We start from the raw sequence: 22,884 nt of genomic DNA on the forward strand, positions 1-22,884 counted from the left end.
TATAATAGTTCGATGGTCAACGAGGAGCTGTCCTTCTATAAAATAATAAAATTTGTATCAATTTAAAGCCCCCTGTATACTAAAACTGTGCGATGACGATATTATACAAATATATTGTATAACATAGAAGACTACTCCCTCAGTCTAATAAAAATCGTAACTTAAAATCTGCTACTTAAAATCGCAAAACAGAAAGCAGAAAAAGGATAAAGGATCATAAATGAAAAAAATGGGTATCCTTCGTAAAAATGTTCCATTTTATTCGAGCATTCGAGATTACATCAGTGCATCACGAAATCAGTGCTTCGAGTTGATCATAAAAATACTTCATCTAGTGAAACGTGATCACAGTACACATTATTGTATTAAACAGACATACACATCCTTAGGAACTAACATAATCGTCAGAAGTCTCCTTAAGCTGTTCCCAAAGCTTCCCAAAGCGTTTCGATAAGTTCGACAGCGATGGGAACACGATGCACTCAGTAATATATGCATCTGGTTTTGTGGAATGGTATCTGTTCAAGCTCAGCAGCGTGTTCTCGCCGATAGTCCCATAGGAAGTGATCAATCATTATAGAGTTCACGTCGGCTTTATTTAATTGCAAGTGAGAATAGCGTTCGATCAACGTTCTAACTTCGTCCTTCACTCGCTCCACAGCCTCTATGGAGCAACCACGAATCTCTATCTCATCGTCGCTACCATTTTCTAATTCTACATCTGCAAATATCATATCACACGCTAATACTACTGTTTCTTGAGCTGCAGGCTGATTTTACTGTCACATACTTTATGCTTCCAGAACTATGGGAATTAATTAGAACATTTTTAGAAGATTTTTTTTGGAAGAATCTTTTGGAAGAACTTTTTTTAAGAAACAGAGCCAAGAGAATCCTCTACAGCAAGAAATTTGGATTAAAGCTAGTTTAAAGTCCTAGCTCCCATAGAGCTGGAGAATTAGGCAACAGTTCGTCTATCTCTCAAGCAAAAAATTTAATCAGAGACTTACCACACTGAAGTCTGCTAAGAAGTGGATTACTATAACGTATTGCACCAAAATGCACAAGAACTTGAGGAATGCGATAGTCAGCGAACATCGTGATGTAGTCTATATCGTGGAATGCACCTATGTCTTGTCCTTTGAAGCAAGCCCAGATATCTCCCACCAGGATTTGAGCTCTTTTATAGAAGCTCACTACAAGCAGAGATATTCCTGATTCCATAATACTCTTCCCACGACTGAATTCAGGCATAAATTAATTAACTTACCTCTGTGGCCTTCATAATCTGCTTCATCTTGGTACGATTCGAACTCGTTCACGATAAGTTTGAGCAATTTCTCAGCGGAGCCTGAGCACGATTTAATGCACTCCACAAAAGTACCTACGATTCGACAAGCTTCACTAATCTATTTTGTTACTAAATAATATCTAGCAAATTGAACACTGGGCCCCAAAAATGTGTTAGAACGCGTATTTACAAAGCACTTTGTTCTCTAGTGTACAACTTTACAGATTCAATTAGATTCTCTGGAAGTTCTGGAAGTTCTCTTGAACTTTGCAAACGTTAGTAAAGTTCTGCACCAGATTCTCAAAACGTGATACGTGTACATAAGGGTCTCAGGAAGCGATTTGAAGCAAGTACCTTGGTATTTTTCTAACAAAATCTTTCCAGCCTCTCGCAAGGACTTCACTCTTTCGTCTAAAAGTGGGATATTAGCGTGATTATCGCCACGAAAAATTTGTTCAGCGTCGCTTCTCGTTATGTGAGCATAATACTTGGGGTCGACTATAGGTTTCCCCTCCTGTTCGACGTGAATGAAAAGAAATATATATATACGGAGCACAGGCAGGCAAATGTGTGATTCGTGGACAAAAGAAAGCTAGACATAGGCGAGAAGTAACGTAGCGGCATATCACGTGAAATTTCAATCTAACCACTTCTAAAAATGTCATCAGCGAACAAATTTCTCAAAGAACGTTTACGGGAAGGCATCTCTTCGTAGTCGCTACGATGACATCGGCATCGTGCGATAAACATGCAATTGATATTGTTAGTTTGAGAAGACCTACGTGAGTATTCTTCGCCTAAAAGATAAGAATCTTATTCTCGTGCTCTTATTACACTTTTTATGGAATCAGAGCTTTGGACAAGCTCGCCGAAACTATTCCTAAACCAAAAGGTGCGATACCAAATTTTGGGCTTCCACGATGGAAGGAAATGCCGTTAGAATCGAAAATTCCAATGGTACCGGGACCAGAAGGAGCTTACAACTTCACTCGTCGTAAAGTTGGGAAGAGATTATGGATCCCTGCAGAGGATGCAGAGTTCAACTTGAGCGATCCCTATTGCTACGAAATCGAATTTACATACAACTCCCTCCACGATAAGCATTTAGTTCCTTACTTCTCCAGGCCGAATAACCTTCGAAATTTGATAAAAGCTGGCCTGATCACGAAGAATCTAGATGCAAAGTGTTCTCTGCGGGATTATAACATGTACAGGAAGTATTTACGAAGACTGCATTGTGACAGTATAAAAAAGGAATTGTATAGAAGGGAGAAATGGTCCGCCGAGGAGAGAGCTATTCAGTATGCACAGGAACAGGCGGACAAGGAAGTGAGAAAGTAATGTCGAGAATATTTATTGATTTATGTATGTAAAATAACGCATGAAATTCTATCAGATTGAAGGAAAGGGAAAAGTTGTTGGAGAAGAGGAGATCGATTATCAGAAGTCGAGAAATGGCTGAGACACTGAGGCTTCAGCAACAGAAGGACAAGCAACGAAAAATAGAAGAAAGATTGCAGGCATTGATACAGAGGAAAAGGGAAGCTCAACTTTTGCAGCGTATTCAAATTAAGGCACGTGCTGAAGAGATTCGGCAGAAGCAAAAAGCTGCTGCGGAAATTGAACGGGATAAAATTATTCAGACTTTGTTGGACTGGAGGAGAAAGGAACAGATACGTAAAAAGAAACTGGAGATGCGACTGACACAGGAACGAGAAGAAAAGCGAAGAACAGTAGAACAAAAGTATATTAAAAAATAGCAAAATGTGTAATCTCCCCTTATAATAATTATTCGTATTATAGATGGCAAGAAAGGCAGGAATTTCAGAAGAAACAAATCGAAAAGGAACAATTTTTACTGCAGTGTATAGAAGATCAACGTAAAAAGTTTATAGAATCGTATAATGAAAAAGTAAATAAAGAAACAGAAAGAATGGAAAGTATGTGTGTACGAAATAATTAAAAATTCAGAGCAGTATATTAATACGTACAAAAAATTTTGTAGGACTTCTGAAAGATATGAAAATGTATATAAAGTGTTACTTGGCTCGACGTGCTGCAGGGAGCAAGGAACGAATTTGCTGTAAAACATTCCTGCATGATAGTGACATGGTATTTTTTATGTTTTATATTCGTATTCAACAAATTTTTTATTTGTTTTTTTACTTCCATAAACATGTTACAAACGATCATAAATTCATATGGTAGAACCAATTTGCAATATCAGCAAGAAAAGATGATAAAAGGAGTTCTCTATCTAAAATGGATATGTCTTCAGCTCAAACAATGTCAGATAAGGTAAAATAATCATGCATATCTTATCAGAGTTGGAAGCTCTTAGGTAATGGTTGAGGTCCTTAGAAAATAGAGTATCATGCTAAGGAATTTTTTAGAGACTCAGGGATAAAACCAAAATGGATAAAGGTGTAAGTACAAAATCATCCAAGGATATAAGATTCAAGGTAGGCAAAGGTTCAAGGAAAAAGAAAGCAGATGTAGCGCGAAAAGGTGGTAAAAAAAGAAAGAGGAAGGGTGGAAGAAAAAAGAGAAGGAAGAAGCAAAGAGATGAATCTGAAGAAAAGTTTGAGGAAACAGTAGAGGAATCAGAATCAGCTGCAAAAGTTTCTGAAGTTTCTGATGAATCTGTTGAGTCCAAAGAAAAGTGTAGATGTGAAGCAATTAAAGACATACGAGCAATTACAACATAGCATCGCTATTCAAGATTTCTGAACAAACCTAGGGGTAATATCTATTCTACTCAACTACAAACAAAATTATGAGCATAAACTTACATCTATAGCCCTCTTAATAGCAGCGCATAATGCAAAGTATCCAGTATGACCATTTACAGTCCATTTCAAAGATTCCTTCTTACTCCAAAAAGAATAATTCAATGTATCTAAGACAAATATCCAATCCACAGCCCTTGGGTCCTCAGAAGAGGGATGAAATTGACATTGAGAAAAATTATTCACACTCACAGTGTGATCCTTCAGGCCAACTAAAATCTGTAAAGAAAACAAACCACGTTTAGTCATAATCTCTTCCACTTTCTACTCGATATAACCATGGAACAATTCCAAACCAACAGCAAATTTATAGATGATAAATTGTAATTAAAAAAGAAAGAAAAAGCAAATAAATTTGGAAGTCCAAAATTACTTACCATACAAGCAAGGTTTTTGATGCCTTCTTCTTCGATGGAAACATTTTTAGACAACCTTGCTATTAATTTCGCGGATTCCTTCGGCATCAGAGCCATTGTAGGAAAAGTATCACAGTACGTTCACTTAACAATTAAAAGTAATTGATCTTAAAATGGAAATTATGACCCGGTTCGTACTCGCGTACAACCACAACGCATTACGTCAACTCTCTCAATCAAGCTACTACGTCATGTGATCTTGTTTCAAGTGTTGTCCACCATTGATACCCCTCACTTCGTTTCATCCCCTCTCTGTACTATATTACGCTTGTGTAAAATGCACACGAGAAAACATAACATCGACTATCATTCATGTGCACAGTAGTAAGAGGCAGAGTGGGGGGAGATCATTTCCCTCCTGAATATAAAGTATGAACAGCAGCGGTGTCACGTGACTGACAAACCGTGGCGCGTTAGCAACCACTGCATTGGTAAACAAACATGGCTGTGAATGTCAAAATTTGTGGAATCATTCCGAGAGTAGTCTCTTAATTATACGTATAGATGAATCATTTTCCATGCTCATGTTTAGCGCTTCGAAAGTTTATAGTGTGACGAAGCAAGGTAAGCATTTAGAATTGTTGAATCACGTAGCAAGCAATGTTTTATAGATGCGCTGCAGCACATGTGCACTGCGATTGTTTACATTGAGTATAGAGGTTGTGCAATTAACAAGGCAAATTGGAGCACGTAATCTTGAAAGGTAGTTGAGTTGTATATTCATGCTTTTTATCACTTTTTTCTATTTGGATTTCAAGGGTAAGGTATTAGAGTTATTCTTATTTAATGGAAATGAAATTTACAAGGTAATTTTGTATGGTTTCTTCTTTTCACTTATCTTGTATTATATAACAGTGCTGATTACTTATGATATGGAATGAAATTGATAGTCAAAGTATAAAGTGTCATGTCACTTTATTTAATCAATCATAACATTTAATAATACATAATTTAACTGATAAATGTATTCTGTGTTTAAGTTTTTACATAAGGACATGCGTTTTTTTTATTTTACGATACATTCGATTGTAGGTAATACCTAATTTTTTTTTATTATCATAGGCAACTATTTTCTGTAAAGTTTGATAAGATTCGAAACTTCAACGCTTCATTTGTAATTTACATACGTAACACAAATTACAATATTCAAATAATATGCACATTCATATTTACATATAAAATTTCATTATTGCGATATTTAGTATACTAATTCTTTGTATCCGTATCCCTGCACATTTCTTTCAACTTCTTTTTATTTTCCTTTCCACAACTAATGAAACGATTTTATAGTCTTATATTTAAATTGTTTTCGCGTATTTCTTGCTTTTTTTTTGACAAATATCTCCAAAAAGTTTATCAAATGGCATAGTTAAATAAAATTTTTTGAATTACGATGTAACTTACAAAATATGAATAATATTATAAACACGTTTCGAATCCTAAAGTCTGAAAAGTCAAATGGTAGTGTGCTTCATCGCATTCATTCATTCAAATAACATATGTACATAATACCCCCTCAACGTAAAGTGAACAGATTAAGGCTCCAGCAGGCTATAGGCTACATTCTACAATGTACAATGCATTATGTACTTTGTTAGTTTCCGTTTCCGCGTACATGTCTGGTTGTGTAATGTGTGGTAAGCGATAGCACCAAAAGATCTTCGAATATCGTTACTCGATACAAATGATCCATATGACTATAATATGGTTAACACAGAAATCAAGTTGCAATGATTAACATTTATTTTATTCAGTATTATTAAACTTTGCAACGTATCTGCATAATAGACATACTTATCATAAAACAATACATCTTAACAAAAATGTATAAATTTATACTTTATGAAATATAAAGTTGGACAAAAATAGTAGGCCTTGCCCACTGATATTTGTTAAGAATTGAGTTCTTCTTTGTATATTTTGTGTACTAAACGGTATGAACACGTAATGGCATTCTGTGCCAAATTGTGAATCAAAGATAGACATAACTATTCTGTTTGATATTACATATTTTGACATCACCTGTGGCCCCAGCATGCTATTATATTTATATATAGCATGAAACCAGTATGGTAATATTCATTTAAAGATATACGAAATGTGTTATTGTGCTTTTTAGATGTTACATGGCTTAAGTGTTAGAAAAGATTGTATTATTGTGCAACTAATTTGTTGAAATTTCAATCATCACTGATTCAAGTATGTTAACTCGATGATTTCATTAGGCTGACCGAACATGCACATGTTAAGACAGCAATTTCTTTCCCACTGTGCAACATTTTTCATCACACTATACTTTGACTGTTAACACCACAATATCAATATGATTTAAAACAAGGGCATTTCTCTTTCTAGTATAAAGATTCAACTCCAAACTGTGAACGTAATAAATTGCATAGTAGAGAATTTGTGGAGTAGAACGGTATATTCATCCAAATTATCAATAAGCCAGTAATTTATTTAACTATTCACTATGCCTAAATACAGAAAATGTAATCCACCAAAGAATGTATCAATTATTGCACAGATTTATGAAGATATAAATTAGATAATTCATATTTATTTCATACTACTACTGTAAATTACTGTATAATTGATAAGCTTTGAATGAATCTACTAAATGCATTAATGAATTCAGTATTCCACTCTAGGTTTTCAATTCACATTTGATTTTGGCTATTAGTTATAGATTTTAAATTGTTTGATTTACTAAATATAATTCTAATTAAAATGCTTACAAAAAGTAAAACCAAGGATCCCCGTTACCCCAATTGTATAAATTATCAAATACTACTAATTTTATAAGCAAATGTTAACATTTATCTAATAATTCAAATCTAATTCGTAAACCAATATTATGTCCAATACTGTAAATTAATGGACGTTGTTTATAATATAGTGAATTGTTTTAAACAGCATATAAATCCTGTTGTGAAATAAGTGTTATATCAAAGCATTTGCTGATAAAATTCATTAAAAATAAAATACAAGAGTAAGTATACATTTTGAGCAGTTAGAAATCGTTAGTATAGGACCTGTAAAAATAAGTCAAAAAGATATTATATAATAATTCAAGTTTTTTCCTTTTTTTAGCAATTAATTATTACGAAGATATCCTGTTCTTTATTGCTTTTGTTTTTGCAACAAGATATATTAAGGGGTCCAGAGGAACCTTGAGTGGCATGCATGAGTTTTAGTCAACCAAACTTTATATAGCACTGTTACATTTGCTCCCATGCACATCACACCTCCAGACTTCACCCATGCAGCAAAATGCGCTTTTTAATTATTTCTCTTAATATTATATAAAAAAATCTATTTCTATTGACTTTTAAGCTCTTTGCCAATACTGTACGATACAATTTTGTTCCAGTCAATTTTCGTTCGCATAACAGGTAATTGCCTTCGCAAGGCTTTAAAGGTTGTGTCAGACATTGTTTGATAATTTTCTGAAATAGCAGTCTGATAATCATTTTCTGATTCCTCAACAAGTCGTATTAATTCCTTCGCTGTTTGCTTTTCATTTGAAATTGGTAAGTTTTCTTTTACTTCTTTGCTACTGACCAGTTGTACATTTCCATCTTCATAGTAATGAACTTGTACTTTAAGGCTACCTCTTAATTCCGCATTTCCAGAACCTGGACTAAAACTTACAGTCCATACAGAACGCCAACGACCGTTCCAAAAATTTTTAGGTTGAAACTGATGATCTTCTATGCAAGCTGTTAATGTAATATTACCTATAGGAAGAGAAACGCTATTTACTATTTGCCATTCTTCTTTTAAAATAGCAGATTAGATTCTACTTGAACAAAAAAATGTAAATACCTCCTTGACTTTTCCCGAAAACTGAACATTCACCATATCTATAATGACTTTCAGTGTAAGTTGTTATTTCATCCTGAAGAGCTGCTCTCCAAGGCTCGGCAACAGGATCTGGCTCATAAGGTTCATAATCCTGTGCCTCCTTTCTAAGATGATCATACTTAAAACTTTGCTTACTACGAGCATCGTAAAACCTCTGCCCACCTAAGTCATTGTGTTCTGTTATGAGTGCAGAGTATTCGCTCCCTTCGATCTGAAGTCAAACAGAAGAGACTAATAAATAGAGGTTTCGAATTCGTGCTAATCTATTCTAAACAACTCTACCCTAGAATCTCCTCATACTAAATCAATATCTAACCTTAACTAAAACCCCTTAATCGCAATTTCACGACAGATATCGTTCAAAAATTGACAAACCACGGTCATAATCACGACAGGGAAGGAAAACTGAAAATCGATCCCGAGGATTTTCAGTGAAAACTGAGCCCGAACCATGACTAAAATTAACCCCGCAGGGGCACACGGTCCCGTTGAAAATTACACGAGGATATCCACGCAGTGGCCGCCGTGTACCGACTCGACGATGTTTTAGGTAAACAATCACAGCAGCCAGATGAACATTATCGCGCTCCAATTTCACTGTAAAGTCAACGTCACCTGTCGAAGTCCCGGACGCGTGTCGCCCAATTAGGAACGCGACTAGACGTTGAAATTCGATCGCGCGGGTACCTGGTACAGCGCGATCCACGATCACCACAAATATCGAGCGGCACCGTGGCTACTATCATGAAAAAACGTGGAAGTGTTTCCCCAGAGAAGGTCGATTGATGTACCTTAACAGGCGTGAGCTGATCCTTGTTGTATTGAGCAAATGCCCCGGACGCACCCTCCTTCAACAGGTTGTCATTGTTCAACAAGACCCTCACGTCATTGAAAACCTCGTTGAATTCGCCCGGCGGCGAGTGCAGTATAAAGTCCGAAACTATTCGTACTTTTTCTTGATCGGAAATCACATCTCCGTCCGCCGCCATCTTACCTTTCCCACTGGCACGCACACTCCGCGATGTCAAGCCAAGGTTAGTGCAGTGCAGGTTGTACCGGCGTATCGAAGCACTGCCCCATATACCCGGTGACGCATCACAAACAGTACACGTAATTCGCGATGCCCTCCATGGGAGTATTCTCCCTACTTTCACCAGAAAGTAATTATACTCTTTAAGTACGCGTCAGGCTTATGCTTTTTGGAGAAATGGTTCTCTATTTCAGGCTAGTTCCATAACCACGTTTGGGTACTTTCTCGCACTTAGGTTTACTGATTGCATGGAGAATTCGTTTTGAAGATCCTACATTCTAATGCTATCTCATGATAATACAGGATTTATCAATCATAGGAAGTTATGAATTATATGCAGAAGAGATTTTAGATTGCTCACAAATTTGCTGTGACTGAAGATACAAGATCTCATGGGTTTCCCTCTGGCTTATTTATCAGACATACTGACACAATTTTGTAGGAAAATATTGGGCTACCCTGTATATAGATATATACTGTCACCATAGATATTATGTTTGTCGTTAAATTGAGGTTGAACGTATTTAATAATTTATGTAGTATTTTATTGAAAGGAAAATGAGGAAAAAGGGAGGTTACAGAGAGACAGAAATGTGAAGATGATCAGAGGCGAATCTCGATCGGGTTCGAGACAGCCACTGTGTTCAACGAGCCTTGTCGAGCATAACCCTGCTTCGTGGTTTCTGGTGTGCGCCCACAGCAGGCGTGGTTCTGGCCGATATCGCGTTTTATCAGGATATTTCTGTCGGTCCGCCCGACCGCGGCGAGGCATTTTCCTCTCGATTGAAAGATCGCCGCCGGATACTTGGTTCGCCCGCCAAAATTCAAATAGCCTCCCGAAACGAGAGCAAAAAAAGGGTTCGAGTTCCAGGCGCAGCGTACCGCGCATTCGCGCCCGAGACACACGGACTTCCATATATGGCAATCTAACCGCTCCTTTCATTTCGAAATCGTAACACTTTTATCAGATTTTATCTTTCACCTGCTCATCTATTTCTAATTCATTCATTTTGATGATTAGCGATCGGAAATATTTCAAGTAAGCATGAAATTAGATACTATGCAATTGAAGTTGAAGTTAAGATCTTAGTTTCATTTTTAATGGTTACGTGTAGGTAATCTAGCGGGATTTTGAAAATATGGCGGACGATCCAAACCGAGATATTTTGCCAGTGAAGGATGACTCATTTTGCGCGGAAACTTGTCGCAGTAGTATAGGTTTGTTTCCTTAAATATACGTTCTTTATAGTTTTATGATAAGTCTATAGTTAGATGGCAGAATTTGATACATTATGTGTTTCTAATTTTTCAAAATCGAGATACCTATTCTTCCACGTGTACCTAACCCAGACCTATCAGTTTGCAAAGAACGATACCTCTATATCACGTACTTTAAGAGTAAAGCAAACTGTCGATTCATTGACAAATTGAATTATTTCTTAGTTTACCTAGCTATACTGAAGAATTAAAAAATTATGGCATATCAGATTCTGCTATTTGACACCAATATGTTGGGAAGTAGATGAGGTATTTTATTGTATCACTCTCGGTTTGAAGACCCCAGGGAGCGGCATTTAGTGTACAAGCTTGATCGTTACGAGTTGGAGGACAAGTATTTACGGTTGCTCGAAGAAGCGAGCAACTTGAAGAAACTGTATAACTGTCAGGAGGATAAGATCAAACGGCTGGCGACGAAGCTGATGAGAGTGACCGCGAATCCAAGGGCATGTTCCGTCGCCTTGGATATTTATGATGATAAGAAGAGGCTAATTGCCCTTGAACTCGAAAATTCCAAGGTAGTCGACGAAGTTATAGAATATTACGAAGTTGCCTCGAGGAAGGAAGTAAATATCCATAACCCTCAATTAACAGGATAAACTCCATTGAGAAAACTACTTACGTTCAGGTAGATGACTTTAGAAAAAGAATATGAATTGCCTTCCTTCCACACTGTCAGTCGAGGGTCAATAATATTTACTTTCGAAATCGTTCGAGTAGCGAGTTTAGTTGGCACGGGCGAGTCGTGTAAGACAGTCGATTTTCCAGCTGAAAGATAAAATCGCGGTGCTGAGAAATCAGCTGTTGAGTCATACGATAAGCAGTAGATCGTCGTCGAGGAGTCGGAACCCACAGGCGAGACCGTCGTCTGGACGCATGTGAGTGCAATGGTGTCGTGTTACAAGTGATTCAAGACGATCTATGATTCATAGTGAGTGTATCGCGATAAATTGACGAGACGTGTGATCTTTGTTTTAGAACGTGTCGAAGTGAGAGCAGCCGTACTAAGGTATCGTCTTGCCACTGCATCGTTCGGGATATCAATGAAGACAATGAGCGAAGCAGTCTTGTTAAAATCGAGGTAATGTGAAGAATAAAATAGGGTAAGAGTGCTAATTATTGTAGTGTTAAAAATTCCTCTAAGAAAATTTTGAAGGAAAAACACAACCTTCACTTCTATGACCTGTATCCAACTAGAAAAAGACCTTCGGTCAAATTCAGTTCAGGGATGAAAAAGTAGAGGCTTTGCCCTTTAAAATGAGTCCAAGCTCACTACCGTCCGATTTTTTTTGGCAAAGTTACAGCAGCTCAAAGATTGGCAATTTTTTTTATCTCTGGATCACCGTGCGATTTCGAGGCCTGCAGCCCACTTTTCACTCAGAGTGCGATAACTCAGCCAAAAAAAATCGCGGATCGATCGCTAAGGTCTCGTTCGAAAGAGGAGGGTTCTGTCTTTAATTTCCCCTGAAGAGAAGTCGCTAAAAAAATTTATCAAGTTCCTGAGAGTCATCTGAAGTTGGAAAACATTCGGGGAAAAACCACCCTCTCTTTCACGGCGTGTCATGGAGTGGAGAATTTTTTTCGGAAAAGTTCAATTCAGGAGTATGAAAGTAGAGGCTTTGCCCTTTAAAATGAGTGCAAGCTCACTGCTGTACTATTTTTTTTCTTGATGTTATACAAGTTCAAAGATTGACAACGTTTGGGTCCATGTAATTAGTGATTATAATAGCGATTATAATAGGTATTCATTCATAGTTTAATTGAGCCACTAATTACTGTAATAGTCTAGACTCCCTAACGGTATCGTGAATAGGAACTGGAGGCGCAGAAGAAGGAAATGGCATCTCGGATATTGGAGTTAGAGAAAGAGTTGTCGCTTTGCGCCGTAACGAACCAGAGGGGGAAAGTCGCCGACAACGTCGAGTACATAAGAGTCTGGCGACAAATGAAGCAGTTGAACGATAAACTAATAGCCGCTCAGAACACGAACGACTCGTTGAATGTGCAAATCAACGATCTGAAGAGGAAGCTCGAGGAGACGACCAAGTATGCTCGACGTCCCTCACGCGTTCCTTCTGCACCGACCCACCACTCGACAGGCTCTATTCGCTCATTGCACCGCACATTTTTCGCTTCTTGCAATGGTATCTTTGTTTCCCCTCCCTCTGTTTCAAGCTTCGCGCTCTGAAATACTTGAAAGCGCTTGAGCAAAGGATGCAAGCGTCTTTATATAAATAAATTCACCTTGTGCATTATCCTACACCTTGCTGAAGAAATTCCTCGCACTGTCAAACGTTTCTACCAGCAAAGATATTGTCACAGTTACTTGATTAGGGACCATAGAGAGATGTCGGCAGCCCTGCTTGCGGAGAGGAAACGAGCGTCAGAACTCGACGAAGAGATGCTGAAGGCGAGAGAGTCCCAGCTGTCGTTGAGGGAAAAGGACGAGCAGATACAGGACCTGATGAACGAGATGAAGATCCTGCAACAACATAACAACGAGTTGGTTGCTCTCAGTTCCAAGTACGGTAAGGTCGAGCTGGAGAACATGGAGCTGAAGAAAAAGGTCACGGAACAGCAGCACGATCAGGAAACCTTGAGGACCGCTGTGAATACTGAACAGGCGAACATCGTGGCACTGCAGAGCTCTAATGAACAGCTGATGGGGAAGCTTCAGGAACTCCAGAAGAATATAGACACTTTAACGGTACAGTTAACGGTCAGTTAGTAATTTTTTTTTAACCGTGTTAATTATTTTGGAGGGTACTGTTTGCAGCAACGTGAAGTTGAAACCTCCCCCTTTAATTTAAAAGCAAGGTGAAGTCACTTCGATTTTTTTTCGCAAAGTTACAGCATTTTAAAGTAACTCGTGCATTTTTGCCTTTTTATAGGAAAGTGCTAGGTTTTCAAAATGCAAGGGTTACTTTAAAGTGTTGTAACTTTGTGAAAAAAAATCGCAGCGATTTCATCTTTTTTTTCAATTAAAGGGGAAGGCTTGAGCCTTAGGCTACTGCAAACCGAATTCCTGAAAAAAATTTTTCCAAGTCTGTACATCCCGACAAACTTTGCAATTTTTGATGCGACGAGAATGAATTTTTTCCTAAATTTAAAATAAAGATTAAAGTGTATTGTTCAGGACCAGAAGGAAATAATGTTCTCATTGTTTCTCAGTCTTTCCAGACTCAGACAGAGAAACAGGACTCGTCGAAGGGAACGCAGATGAAGCAGACTGGTAAGAAGACTCCGCCTAAGATTGACAAGGATGAATTGTACGAAGACACTGCCACCCAAGTGCTGAGATGCATGAAGTGTTGCGGGGAGAACGAGACGGTATTGCTCGCAGAGGACAGAGTGATCGTGACAAGAGACATTGGGAAATTAATGAACAGTGCTGTGCAAACGGAGTACGCAATTCCATTAGGTTCTAGGAACACGAAAGAGCAAGGGACGTCGGTAATGTCACCTGTTATGACACCTGTTAAAGAGAAAGAGACCAAAGAACCCATTCCTCAGCAGAACGTTGAGCAGGCGAAAGCAGAGACTCCTCTGACACCCGAAAAGATGTTGAAGCTGTTGGAACAAGCGCAGATTAATACGCCTGTGGAGACCAGTAGATTTGCTCACGATGTAGCTATCAGTGATTACAAAGGCATCATGGATTTAAACCAGAGACACAGGCAAGTGGTCTCCCTTGAAAAACTGCTCTTTGGTGACTCTAGTCTTTGACGAAAACTGTTTGATTATCGGTTGCCTAGTTTCGACGAAGTATCTGTGCGCATAGTAGTCAGCTTGTAATTGATATCCAATGATGGGAACTTAATGAGTTTAACGAACATAACGTGGCTTAGTACATACTTGGTTTATCGAAATTAATATTGTTCTTCCGGAGGAGATGAGCAGCGATAGTGTTAGAATCTTGGAGCTTCCAGATTCATACGGAACCCGCGAGCTTAGTGAGGGTTTCAATAAGATTTAGATAAGGTTTAGAGTAATTAGATAATAAAATGCTTGAATTTGTTCAGCTTAAAGTATGTATTAATATTACTTTGCGTGGTAATTATTGTATTTTGTAATATATTTCGATGTTGTAATAATAACAACCATTGGAACTTAAGGTCTCCAAAAAATTTCGGCTTTTTGTCCTTCTAAACAGTTTTATAAAATCTTGGAATACTATTATTAGGAATTATCGTTAGATTATGTTACAGCGATGTAGAATCACATAATCGAGTGCCTCAAGAAGTCCCACTATTCACGTCCATGCGTCAGCAGCAAATGAGCGATAAAAATGCAAAGCCTGATCAGCCTGTGGACATCCAGCTGACCAATTTCAGTAAAATGTTGTCTTTTTTGTTTAACATTTTCCGAGGGTGCCCTCCTGAGTGTTCAATGCCCCCTGAAGCTATCAATCTATATCGCCCAAAGCCAATAAGTGAGCACCAGTTCACGCAAGACGTCAATAACAATAATATAGAAAATGGTCGAGTGAAAAATCAACACATTGTGAATCATCCTCTGAAGACAGTCATTCTGAATGAAAACAATAAAGCTCGAGGTGGTTGCAGTACTAGAAGGTACTGTTCGAATGTCTACAGTAGACAGCGTCAAGAGAAGTTGAAGAGAAACATTGTCTCCGCTCACAGGCGACGCAATCAAGCCACAAAATTCAGCAATAATGAAAACTGCACCTGTGACGATCTAATAACTTGTAATTTTAATTCGAGTTGCGATGGACAGTGCTGTGGCAAAGACTCCGTGAAACCATTTGCATATGAAGCACCTGTAACGAAGACTTCTCAGAACATCGAACACTCTCTTCAGAATGATCTATTCAAATCGAACAATCAAAATTGCTCGAAGACTGCTGGAACGATGTACATGACACGGTAACGATCATCGTTGCTCCTAAAGAGGACAATTTCGAGAAACTGGGCAGGTTGTAAATTCATATAGACTGTCTTAAAGTAGGTTGCAGAACGAAAACTCAAAAGGACCATACAGATCTCCAGAGTCAAACAGGAACTCAGAGAACAACGACTCGAACAACGATAATAAGGCATTGTCAGAATTGCACGAGTACTTGAAGCAGCTGGACAAGTGCAGGGAGCTTCTAGACAACAGCTGTTCACTGAACGACTCTCCTGAAATGCCAGTAAGATTAGTTCTGCTTTAACTGTTGAAAGACTGAAACATAAAACTTAATATTTAGCTGAAGGAGATAGTGGATCACGCGAAAAATGCAAACAGGATACGATACCGCGCGAGCAAGGAGCTAAGAATGCTTGAAACACGGAAGATAGAATCCTTCTGTAGCCTGAATTGCCCTAATGAGTGCATCGACTCCGCCAGCGCCATATCTGATTCGTTTCCGTTGGTGATTACTGATGGTCAGGGTCTCATGGAGCTTCACATCATATCTCTGCAACTCTCAACGTCTGTTAGTATCATAAGAATATTTCTACCACTGTTATATTTACGCAGGGTCGAATTAAGGATTCGCGAGGCCTGGGACTGGGCAATAATGAGGGTGTTTGATACTATACTAAACTATTCCTTGTTTTGTTGGAGAATTTTATAAAGCATAACTATTTCTAATCCTTGGACCAAAGTAAACTCCAAAGCTCCACTAACAAACCATTAAGAAATCAAAGATAAATGTTCTCTTAAGTATTCGCAGAAATTTACTTTAGTACCCCCAACCCCCCTTTAATTCAGGTCTGTATTTACCGAATAAAATTAATAAAACAATCTATCAAATACTAGGCAAAGCAGATTCTCTTCCAAGAGAACGATATTGGCAACGTATCCCTCTACATAAGCTGGAACATCTGGAACCAAGAGTCAACCAGCACACCCACGCTCAAGTGTCCAAAACTCAACTTCAACTCCTCTTTCGTTTACCGAATCCCAGACCTCTTCTCCTTCTTCAACTACGTTCTCCTAGAGTTCGTCAAGTTCCAAGTGAACGTGAACCGTGATACCTGCGACGATTACACAGTTGCTACTGGGAAGCTATCCATTAAGGACATGCTGGATTATCCTCAGAATAAATTGCATTATATAGCTCCAGTGAACAGCGTGCTGCCATGTTCATTGGGGAGCAATTTTGGGCAATTGTCCCTGTGGGTCAGACTGAGCTGTAACATTGAGAAGGTCGAAGAGTTCAAGCAGAAACGCGGTTTGCAGCTGCAAACAGAGGGCCCTGGAGACTCTATTGTTGAGTTCCCTGAGAAATCTTCTGTGGAAGCTGCTGTGGAAACCACTGCAGAGGCTGTCGTGGAGAGCCCTGTGGAAACCCCTGCAGAAATTCCTGCAGAGGGCTCTACAGAGGTCGAGGTCACAGATAGACCAACGAAAAGGGTCGGCATTTCGTCGATTGAAGATGATCTGTTGGTGTTGAAAGACAGATCAGATGAGCTTATCGTGCACGAAAAGTCCAAGGATCAACTACCTCAGTACGAATCTGAGCCCTTTGTAGCTAGGATAAGTAAGAGCTTCTAAGATGTAAGAGCTATAAGTATAAGGAGACAGAGGAAACTTTATCGATGTACATACGTCACGTGAAGGTGAGGCATCCGATGAAATAGGCAGTGGCCCGCAACTTTCTAAACACGAAAACGATCTGAAGAGAAGGGACACCACCGATTCTGATAAATCTGATAATAATTCAGATCAGCCTGGGTCCCAAGACACGAAGCAGGAGTCGAAAAGGAAGGGGATTCTTAAAACTGGCGATGAAAAGGCTCCTAACAGGTAGTCCTATGTCACTCTTTAATTATCACCTTCGTATTTATGAAACTCAATGCAACTTTTAACAAGTCTTTTGATTAAAAGACGTGTCTTCGATTAGCGTGCAAGTGAGAGTGTTGGATGTGGACGAAGATGAAAAAGATGACGAAGTTCAGGCTGACAATGAGACATCGAGTGTGAAAGAGTTCAATGCTGTTATCACAGACGTAAGGGTGAATTATGATCGAATACTTTACTTTAAAATATTTGTTTACCTCTTACGATGGTATACAGAAAGAGGAAACTGCAGATCAGGGCGATTCTGACGAATCGATCAACGATTTGTCCACTGTGTTCTCGGAGAAAAATTGGAAGGAGTTCAAACGACGAAGTTTCATCACTTTTTCTAGTACACAGATTATTTAGCCTTTGAATAAGTCTGATCCATGGATTATTTATGATAATGAATTACAGAAACCGCGGCTGAGGATGGCGAGCACAGCAACGATACTGGAGCTGTGACCGAAGAAGTATAAATTTCAATTTCAATGAAGCCTACTGGCATTTGGAATCGAGACTCCAGAACGCTTCTGCTTATTTCAGGAACACGAGAGGGACACGATAGTCATCGAAATCATGAATATGGTTCTGTACCCAAAGAGCTCTGTTATGGAGAATAAGGAGATACAGCTTCTCTACATTGAATTCTCGTTTCTTGGTTATTGTGGGGCTGATATGGAAACTATCTCGTTGAGGAAGCCTCAGCCACCTAATCAGAAACTGACGTACAATTTTCGAAAAAGTATATCAGTCTTGTCTTATGGACTTTTCGAGAGTTTCTTGAGTGAAATGTAATATTCGATTGTAGAGTTTCGAGTAGACCCATTGATGCATTCAGTGCAAGATAATATCCTACGCTCGATGCTCCACGATTCAGGCAGTCCGACCATCAAATTTATCGTCGTTTGCGAGCCTCTTCCTGAAGACACTGATACGAAAGAGTGCGTGGAAGTTGGGTAAGAGGAAAGTGATTTTGCATATCATTGAGACTTCGAATTACCGATGGTGTAATTGGGTACTATAAATAATCTTAGGTATGCTCACTTTAATATAAGAGAATACGCATTAGGGGACAGTGACAGAGTCGTATCGTTACCAATATACACCCCAGATGAGACGGAGCAGATTGGTTTCTTGAAGGTAGCTCAATAATCTCTACCATATAAGAGTAAACTGTATTTAATGTGAATGAAATATTGCAGATCTCCGTGACTGGTGCTGATACTATACGCGAACGTTTAGCAACTCGCGACGCGAGTGTGTAAAAAAATTCACATTGTATCGTCCGTGTGTCTTGTCCACATTGTAAAAATTGTCCGATCAAAAGAGCATCACTTTTGATGTGAAATATATTGGTTCAAAGTTACATGGTATAAAACATTGAGTTTATTAGAAACTACTTATATCGTAATACAAAATATTCTATAGTTCGCTGCGAATGCCTTACATCGTTTTATATCTCGGGGTACAAATCGGAAATCGGTAAATCTAAATGCAAAATCTGCGTAAGTTTCATCACCGTAGTTTCACCTCTCGAGTCCAAACCTGTCTTCTCAATTTTCAGTCTTTCAAGTCTTTTTCCGCGTCATACGGAAAATTGACGACAAATTGCTTTTAACTTCTTTTCTTCTCACTCTTCGCTGTCGCATTTTCCCCTGTGTTTGCAGTATGTTGCTTCTCCTTCAGAGTGGACAGTTTCGTTTTACGGAATATGTCGTTGAAGACGCTGGTGGCTACCTGGAAGTCTCTGCAGTCCTTTGGCTTTCGGGCCACAGACCAAACCCCTGCTATAGTGTCGATGCCCTGGCACACTCTGCAGGCACCTGCGAATTAGCATAAGTTAGTCAGTCAGTAGGAACATTGATGCAAAGGTACTCTATAATAGTCAGAATTCTCACATTTTCAAGTATTTAAAATGTGAAATATTTAAATTCTCAGATATTTGAATTTTCAAATATTCAAATATTCAAATATTCAAATATTCAAATTTTCAAATATTCAAATTTTCAAATATTCAAATATTCAAATTTTCAAATTTTCAAATTTTCAAATTTTCAAAAATCCAACTTTCAGTCTTTGAAATTCTCAGATGTTTCAGTTTACATAATGAACAAGAAAAAATGGTACCGAGATTACAATTGTTTCTAACTCAGGTCTCGTACCGACAAACACTGCCAGCGAGTTCGTGGTGTTATCAGTGGCGATCAGAGTGAAGGGTGAGCCACGTTTGAAGGGGGCGTGACCGGAAATGTTCCACGTTCCGTTGAGCAGGCTTTCGTGAAAGCGTGGGGAGGTGAAATCCGAAAGCGTCACGATTATAGAATGATTCACGACCTTCATATCCAGCTTCATCCCCGCCTGTGCTGTTGACCAGGACCCTGACAAACGGCAAGGTAAGCCTAAAAATATCGCTTGTTTCACATATCAAGGGGTAGCCAAGACTGCGTGCCGAGGAACGTCAGTTCACGTTCTATAATTCATTGCCTCTGCAGGACTGACATAATAAGAAAACTGTACCTTCTCTCTTGTTGTTCTTCGCGTGATCGAACTTTAGCTCTTCCAGCTCCTCCATTATCGTGTCAAGTATTTGACTGGCGACCTCCTTAGTGTCGTGCATCGCTATCGATATATTCACGTTGTGGGCTGCATTATTGTCATCGTTCGTGAAAGGTAGTAAATTATTGCTCTGGAACCCGTTTTGACCAGACTGCCTCCTGATGTGTCCCTCTCTAAAATTCAGATTGTCGTTTTTCATTCTCAGCGGTTGGGAATCGGATCCTCTTATGTTACTCTCGTCGTCATCTCTATTTAACTCCTCTCTGGGATCCTTCTTAAGATAATTTGGACTCAAAATATGTTCCACTGGTCGATTGAGCGTCTTAGAAGCTAGAGCTACACTAGTTTTTTCCACCGGATGGAGAAGACTGTTCGAAGCAGTAGCAGGTTTAAGTTTTTCCTCAGAATTTGAATTCTGATTCACTGAATTCATTGAATCTGTGTTAACATTGATCCCTAAAGACTCCAGGACTTTTCCCAAAGGTAGATTCATTGCATTGGCAACATTCAACGAAGCTGCATTATTTTGATTATTATGGTAGTTATTCTTCACTTGCGTAGGAAAATTGTTCAACTGTGGCTGACTCTGAGAGTCCTCTTCTTCCATACTCGAAGGCCTTATACTCCCCACTTGAGATGGATTCGCCATATTCTGGTCAAAGTGCTGATTCGTCCCCCCTTGTCGATAATTGTAAGGATTCTGCATCTCTGAAGTATCAAAACTATTAGAAAATTGTGGCACTTCCATAACAGGATTTCCATTTTGAGGAACCCTCAGGTTCTCCAATTGAAGACTCGTATCTCCCAGATTGAAATTCCGTGGATCATTATTATCAGAGTTTCCCAGATATTCCTGCTGCGTCTCGTATTGACTCAAACGACTGAACTGATCAGGCTCCTTCGAATCAAAACTTCTCATTTCATTTTCACTGTCTACATTATTAAGATCAGGCACATCCAGATTGCTCTGCACACCAGTATCATCAGGAATTTGTTCAGGCATTTGTGGCTCCAGGATCACTTCGGTACTGACAGGATACACTGCTTCCAAATTTTCACTTCCGTCGTCCAAATACCCACGGTTCGCTTCATAACTGATCTCGTCTGGCCCGTGAAGTCGAGAATTCCGATTTAATCCCGAGAAACGTTCAATGGAAGGATAGTTCTGAAAATTATCGAGAGAATCATCGGTATACCTAATATCTTTGCCACGGGAATCGTAATCCTGGTAATAAGGCTGAACATTTCTATCGATCCGATAATCATCACGAAGAGACGTAGAATTCACGATTCCACGCGCAAAACGATCATTAGGGTTCCCTGTCTCGACGACTCCCAGAGGAATTTTGTTCGCAGCGATGTCCTGGAGGACATCGTCCTCGCTATAGTAATCAGAATACTCGATCCCCTGGTCTCCAGGATGTTTCTTCGATGGGTCTTTGGTAGTGGTTCTCATTAAACGCTCGACCAGGTTCTCATCGTTGTGCGATTTCACAGAACTTTTCTGTCTATGCGATTTCGTCGACAGAATCGTGGATTCTGTATTCAGTGGCGAGGAAAAGTCAACGTAATCGCTGTCGTCTATTTTGACAGCGGTGATTTTCTCGTTCGATTTCGATACCGATGGTTTGCTGCGCGATTTGTGATCGGTCACGGCTTGATTACGCTTACTGATCGAATTCTCTTTCCTCGCGGATATGTTAGTGGTTCTTCTGCTACTCAGCGGTCTCTGAGTAAAGGAATTGTTTTCAAACGTTTATCTAATGCGTAGTAGAATTTGGTGCGCGAGGTAGGGGTAGAAATTGTTGAAGAGGGCAGAACGAAGCTTACCTACCTTGGAAGATCCCCTCTTCGACCCATCGTGTTGGTTTCTGTAGCGTCGATGGTGCCTAAAGGTAAAATATTTCGTCTGAAGATAGGAATAGGAATAGGAACGTTATAGGAATAGGAAGCAAGATTTGGGGCAAAAATTGGTCAACTTTGAGTGAGAATAACTCCGCGAAAAATCATCGTAGAATCATGATCTTTATTTTACATTGAAGCTTGAAGTCTGTAGTTTATGATACTATGTCTGGATTTTAAGTTTAGTGGACCTTTACTACTGTAACCTCCTAAATCTGAGGACATGTTTGTCATACTGAAAATTCCAGAGTTTGATGGCATGCACCGACTTGCTAGAATTTTTTCGAGGGATATCGTTAACAGTGGCATAAAATTAGAACCTTCCCCTTTAATTTAAAAAAAAGAGCAAGTCCCTGCGATTTTTTTTCGCAAAGTTACAGCACTTTAAAGTAACCCTTGCATTTTTGCCTTTTTATAGGGAAGCGCTGGGTTTTCAAAATGCAAGGGTTACTTTAAAGTATTGTAACTTCGCGAAAAAAAATCGCAGGGACTTCATCTTTTTTTTAAATTAAAGAGGAAGGTTCAAACTTTACGTCACTGGAAACCGAATTCCTGGAAAAAATTTTACCATCTCCCTACATCGTATTAAACTTTGCAATTTTCAATACGACAAACATGCCCTCAGTTTTAAGGAGTTACAGTGATATGGGTCCATTGAACCTAAAATCAATACATAGCTCTTTAAAGTAAAGATTTCAAGCTTTAATTTAAAAAAAAGATCATCATCCTGCGACGATTTTTCGCGGAGTTATCGTCAGCCAAAGTTGGCCAATTTTCATCCAAAACTTTTCTATGCCATAATTTCTTTCAGCAGTGTCTTTTTCCTACCTTTTTCTTTTTTTCTTCTTTCGTCCCTTGAGTCTCACTGACTTGCCATGTTTCCTCTCTTCGCCAGTTAACTTTGCGCCAGTTTTCGCAGATGCTGGTAATTTTACGGTAGCGTACAAATTTTTCTTAGACCCTGAC

The 22,884-nt window shown here is 38.9% G+C and overlaps 6 protein-coding genes across 6 annotated transcripts; 3 read left to right on the forward strand and 3 right to left on the reverse strand.

Moving 5' to 3' along the window:
- Window positions 1–146: 146 nt before the first annotated feature.
- LOC143179960 (queuosine 5'-phosphate N-glycosylase/hydrolase) lies at window positions 147–4,844 on the reverse strand. Its single transcript, XM_076379427.1, has 6 exons — window positions 4,458–4,844; window positions 4,084–4,299; window positions 1,646–1,805; window positions 1,271–1,384; window positions 1,011–1,196; window positions 147–721 (listed from the first exon to the last, which is right to left on the reverse strand). Exons 1-6 carry the CDS (start codon window positions 4,551–4,553, stop codon window positions 483–485), a joined length of 1,011 nt encoding a protein of 336 aa, XP_076235542.1. The 5' UTR covers window positions 4,554–4,844; the 3' UTR covers window positions 147–482.
- Window positions 2,192–3,499, forward strand: LOC143178948 (uncharacterized). Its single transcript, XM_076377895.1, has 4 exons — window positions 2,192–2,628; window positions 2,688–3,035; window positions 3,095–3,231; window positions 3,297–3,499. Exons 1-4 carry the CDS (start codon window positions 2,222–2,224, stop codon window positions 3,497–3,499), a joined length of 1,095 nt encoding a protein of 364 aa, XP_076234010.1. The 5' UTR covers window positions 2,192–2,221.
- On the forward strand, window positions 3,550–4,342 carry LOC143179962 (uncharacterized). The gene is made up of 2 exons (XM_076379430.1): window positions 3,550–3,589; window positions 3,685–4,342. The coding sequence occupies exons 1-2, from the start codon at window positions 3,554–3,556 to the stop codon at window positions 3,997–3,999; spliced, it is 351 nt and encodes a 116-aa protein (XP_076235545.1). The 5' UTR covers window positions 3,550–3,553; the 3' UTR covers window positions 4,000–4,342.
- An 89-nt stretch (window positions 4,845–4,933) lies between the features above and the next one.
- Window positions 4,934–19,061, forward strand: LOC143179560 (uncharacterized). Its single transcript, XM_076378858.1, has 26 exons — window positions 4,934–5,060; window positions 10,509–10,611; window positions 10,951–11,189; window positions 11,440–11,549; window positions 11,650–11,752; window positions 12,485–12,717; window positions 13,006–13,390; window positions 13,843–14,391; window positions 14,456–14,462; window positions 14,520–14,624; window positions 14,668–14,724; window positions 14,787–14,823; window positions 14,880–15,557; window positions 15,640–15,823; window positions 15,881–16,108; window positions 16,435–17,158; window positions 17,238–17,424; window positions 17,522–17,633; window positions 17,695–17,809; window positions 17,875–17,930; window positions 18,004–18,202; window positions 18,269–18,416; window positions 18,495–18,600; window positions 18,663–18,719; window positions 18,788–18,830; window positions 18,889–19,061. The coding sequence occupies exons 2-26, from the start codon at window positions 10,533–10,535 to the stop codon at window positions 19,059–19,061; spliced, it is 4,914 nt and encodes a 1,637-aa protein (XP_076234973.1). The 5' UTR covers window positions 4,934–5,060; window positions 10,509–10,532.
- On the reverse strand, window positions 7,410–9,352 carry Cpa (F-actin-capping protein subunit alpha). Its single transcript, XM_076379428.1, has 3 exons — window positions 9,155–9,352; window positions 8,325–8,574; window positions 7,410–8,236 (listed from the first exon to the last, which is right to left on the reverse strand). Exons 1-3 carry the CDS (start codon window positions 9,350–9,352, stop codon window positions 7,818–7,820), a joined length of 867 nt encoding a protein of 288 aa, XP_076235543.1. The 3' UTR covers window positions 7,410–7,817.
- Window positions 18,980–22,143, reverse strand: LOC143179561 (uncharacterized). The gene is made up of 5 exons (XM_076378859.1): window positions 22,052–22,143; window positions 21,803–21,905; window positions 19,978–21,745; window positions 19,623–19,859; window positions 18,980–19,283 (listed from the first exon to the last, which is right to left on the reverse strand). The coding sequence occupies exons 1-5, from the start codon at window positions 22,141–22,143 to the stop codon at window positions 19,075–19,077; spliced, it is 2,409 nt and encodes an 802-aa protein (XP_076234974.1). The 3' UTR covers window positions 18,980–19,074.
- Between the last annotated feature and the right edge of the window lie 741 nt (window positions 22,144–22,884).

Source organism: Calliopsis andreniformis, chromosome 5 (genome assembly GCF_051401765.1).
Source record: "Calliopsis andreniformis isolate RMS-2024a chromosome 5, iyCalAndr_principal, whole genome shotgun sequence".
NCBI lineage: Eukaryota > Metazoa > Arthropoda > Insecta > Hymenoptera > Andrenidae > Calliopsis > Calliopsis andreniformis.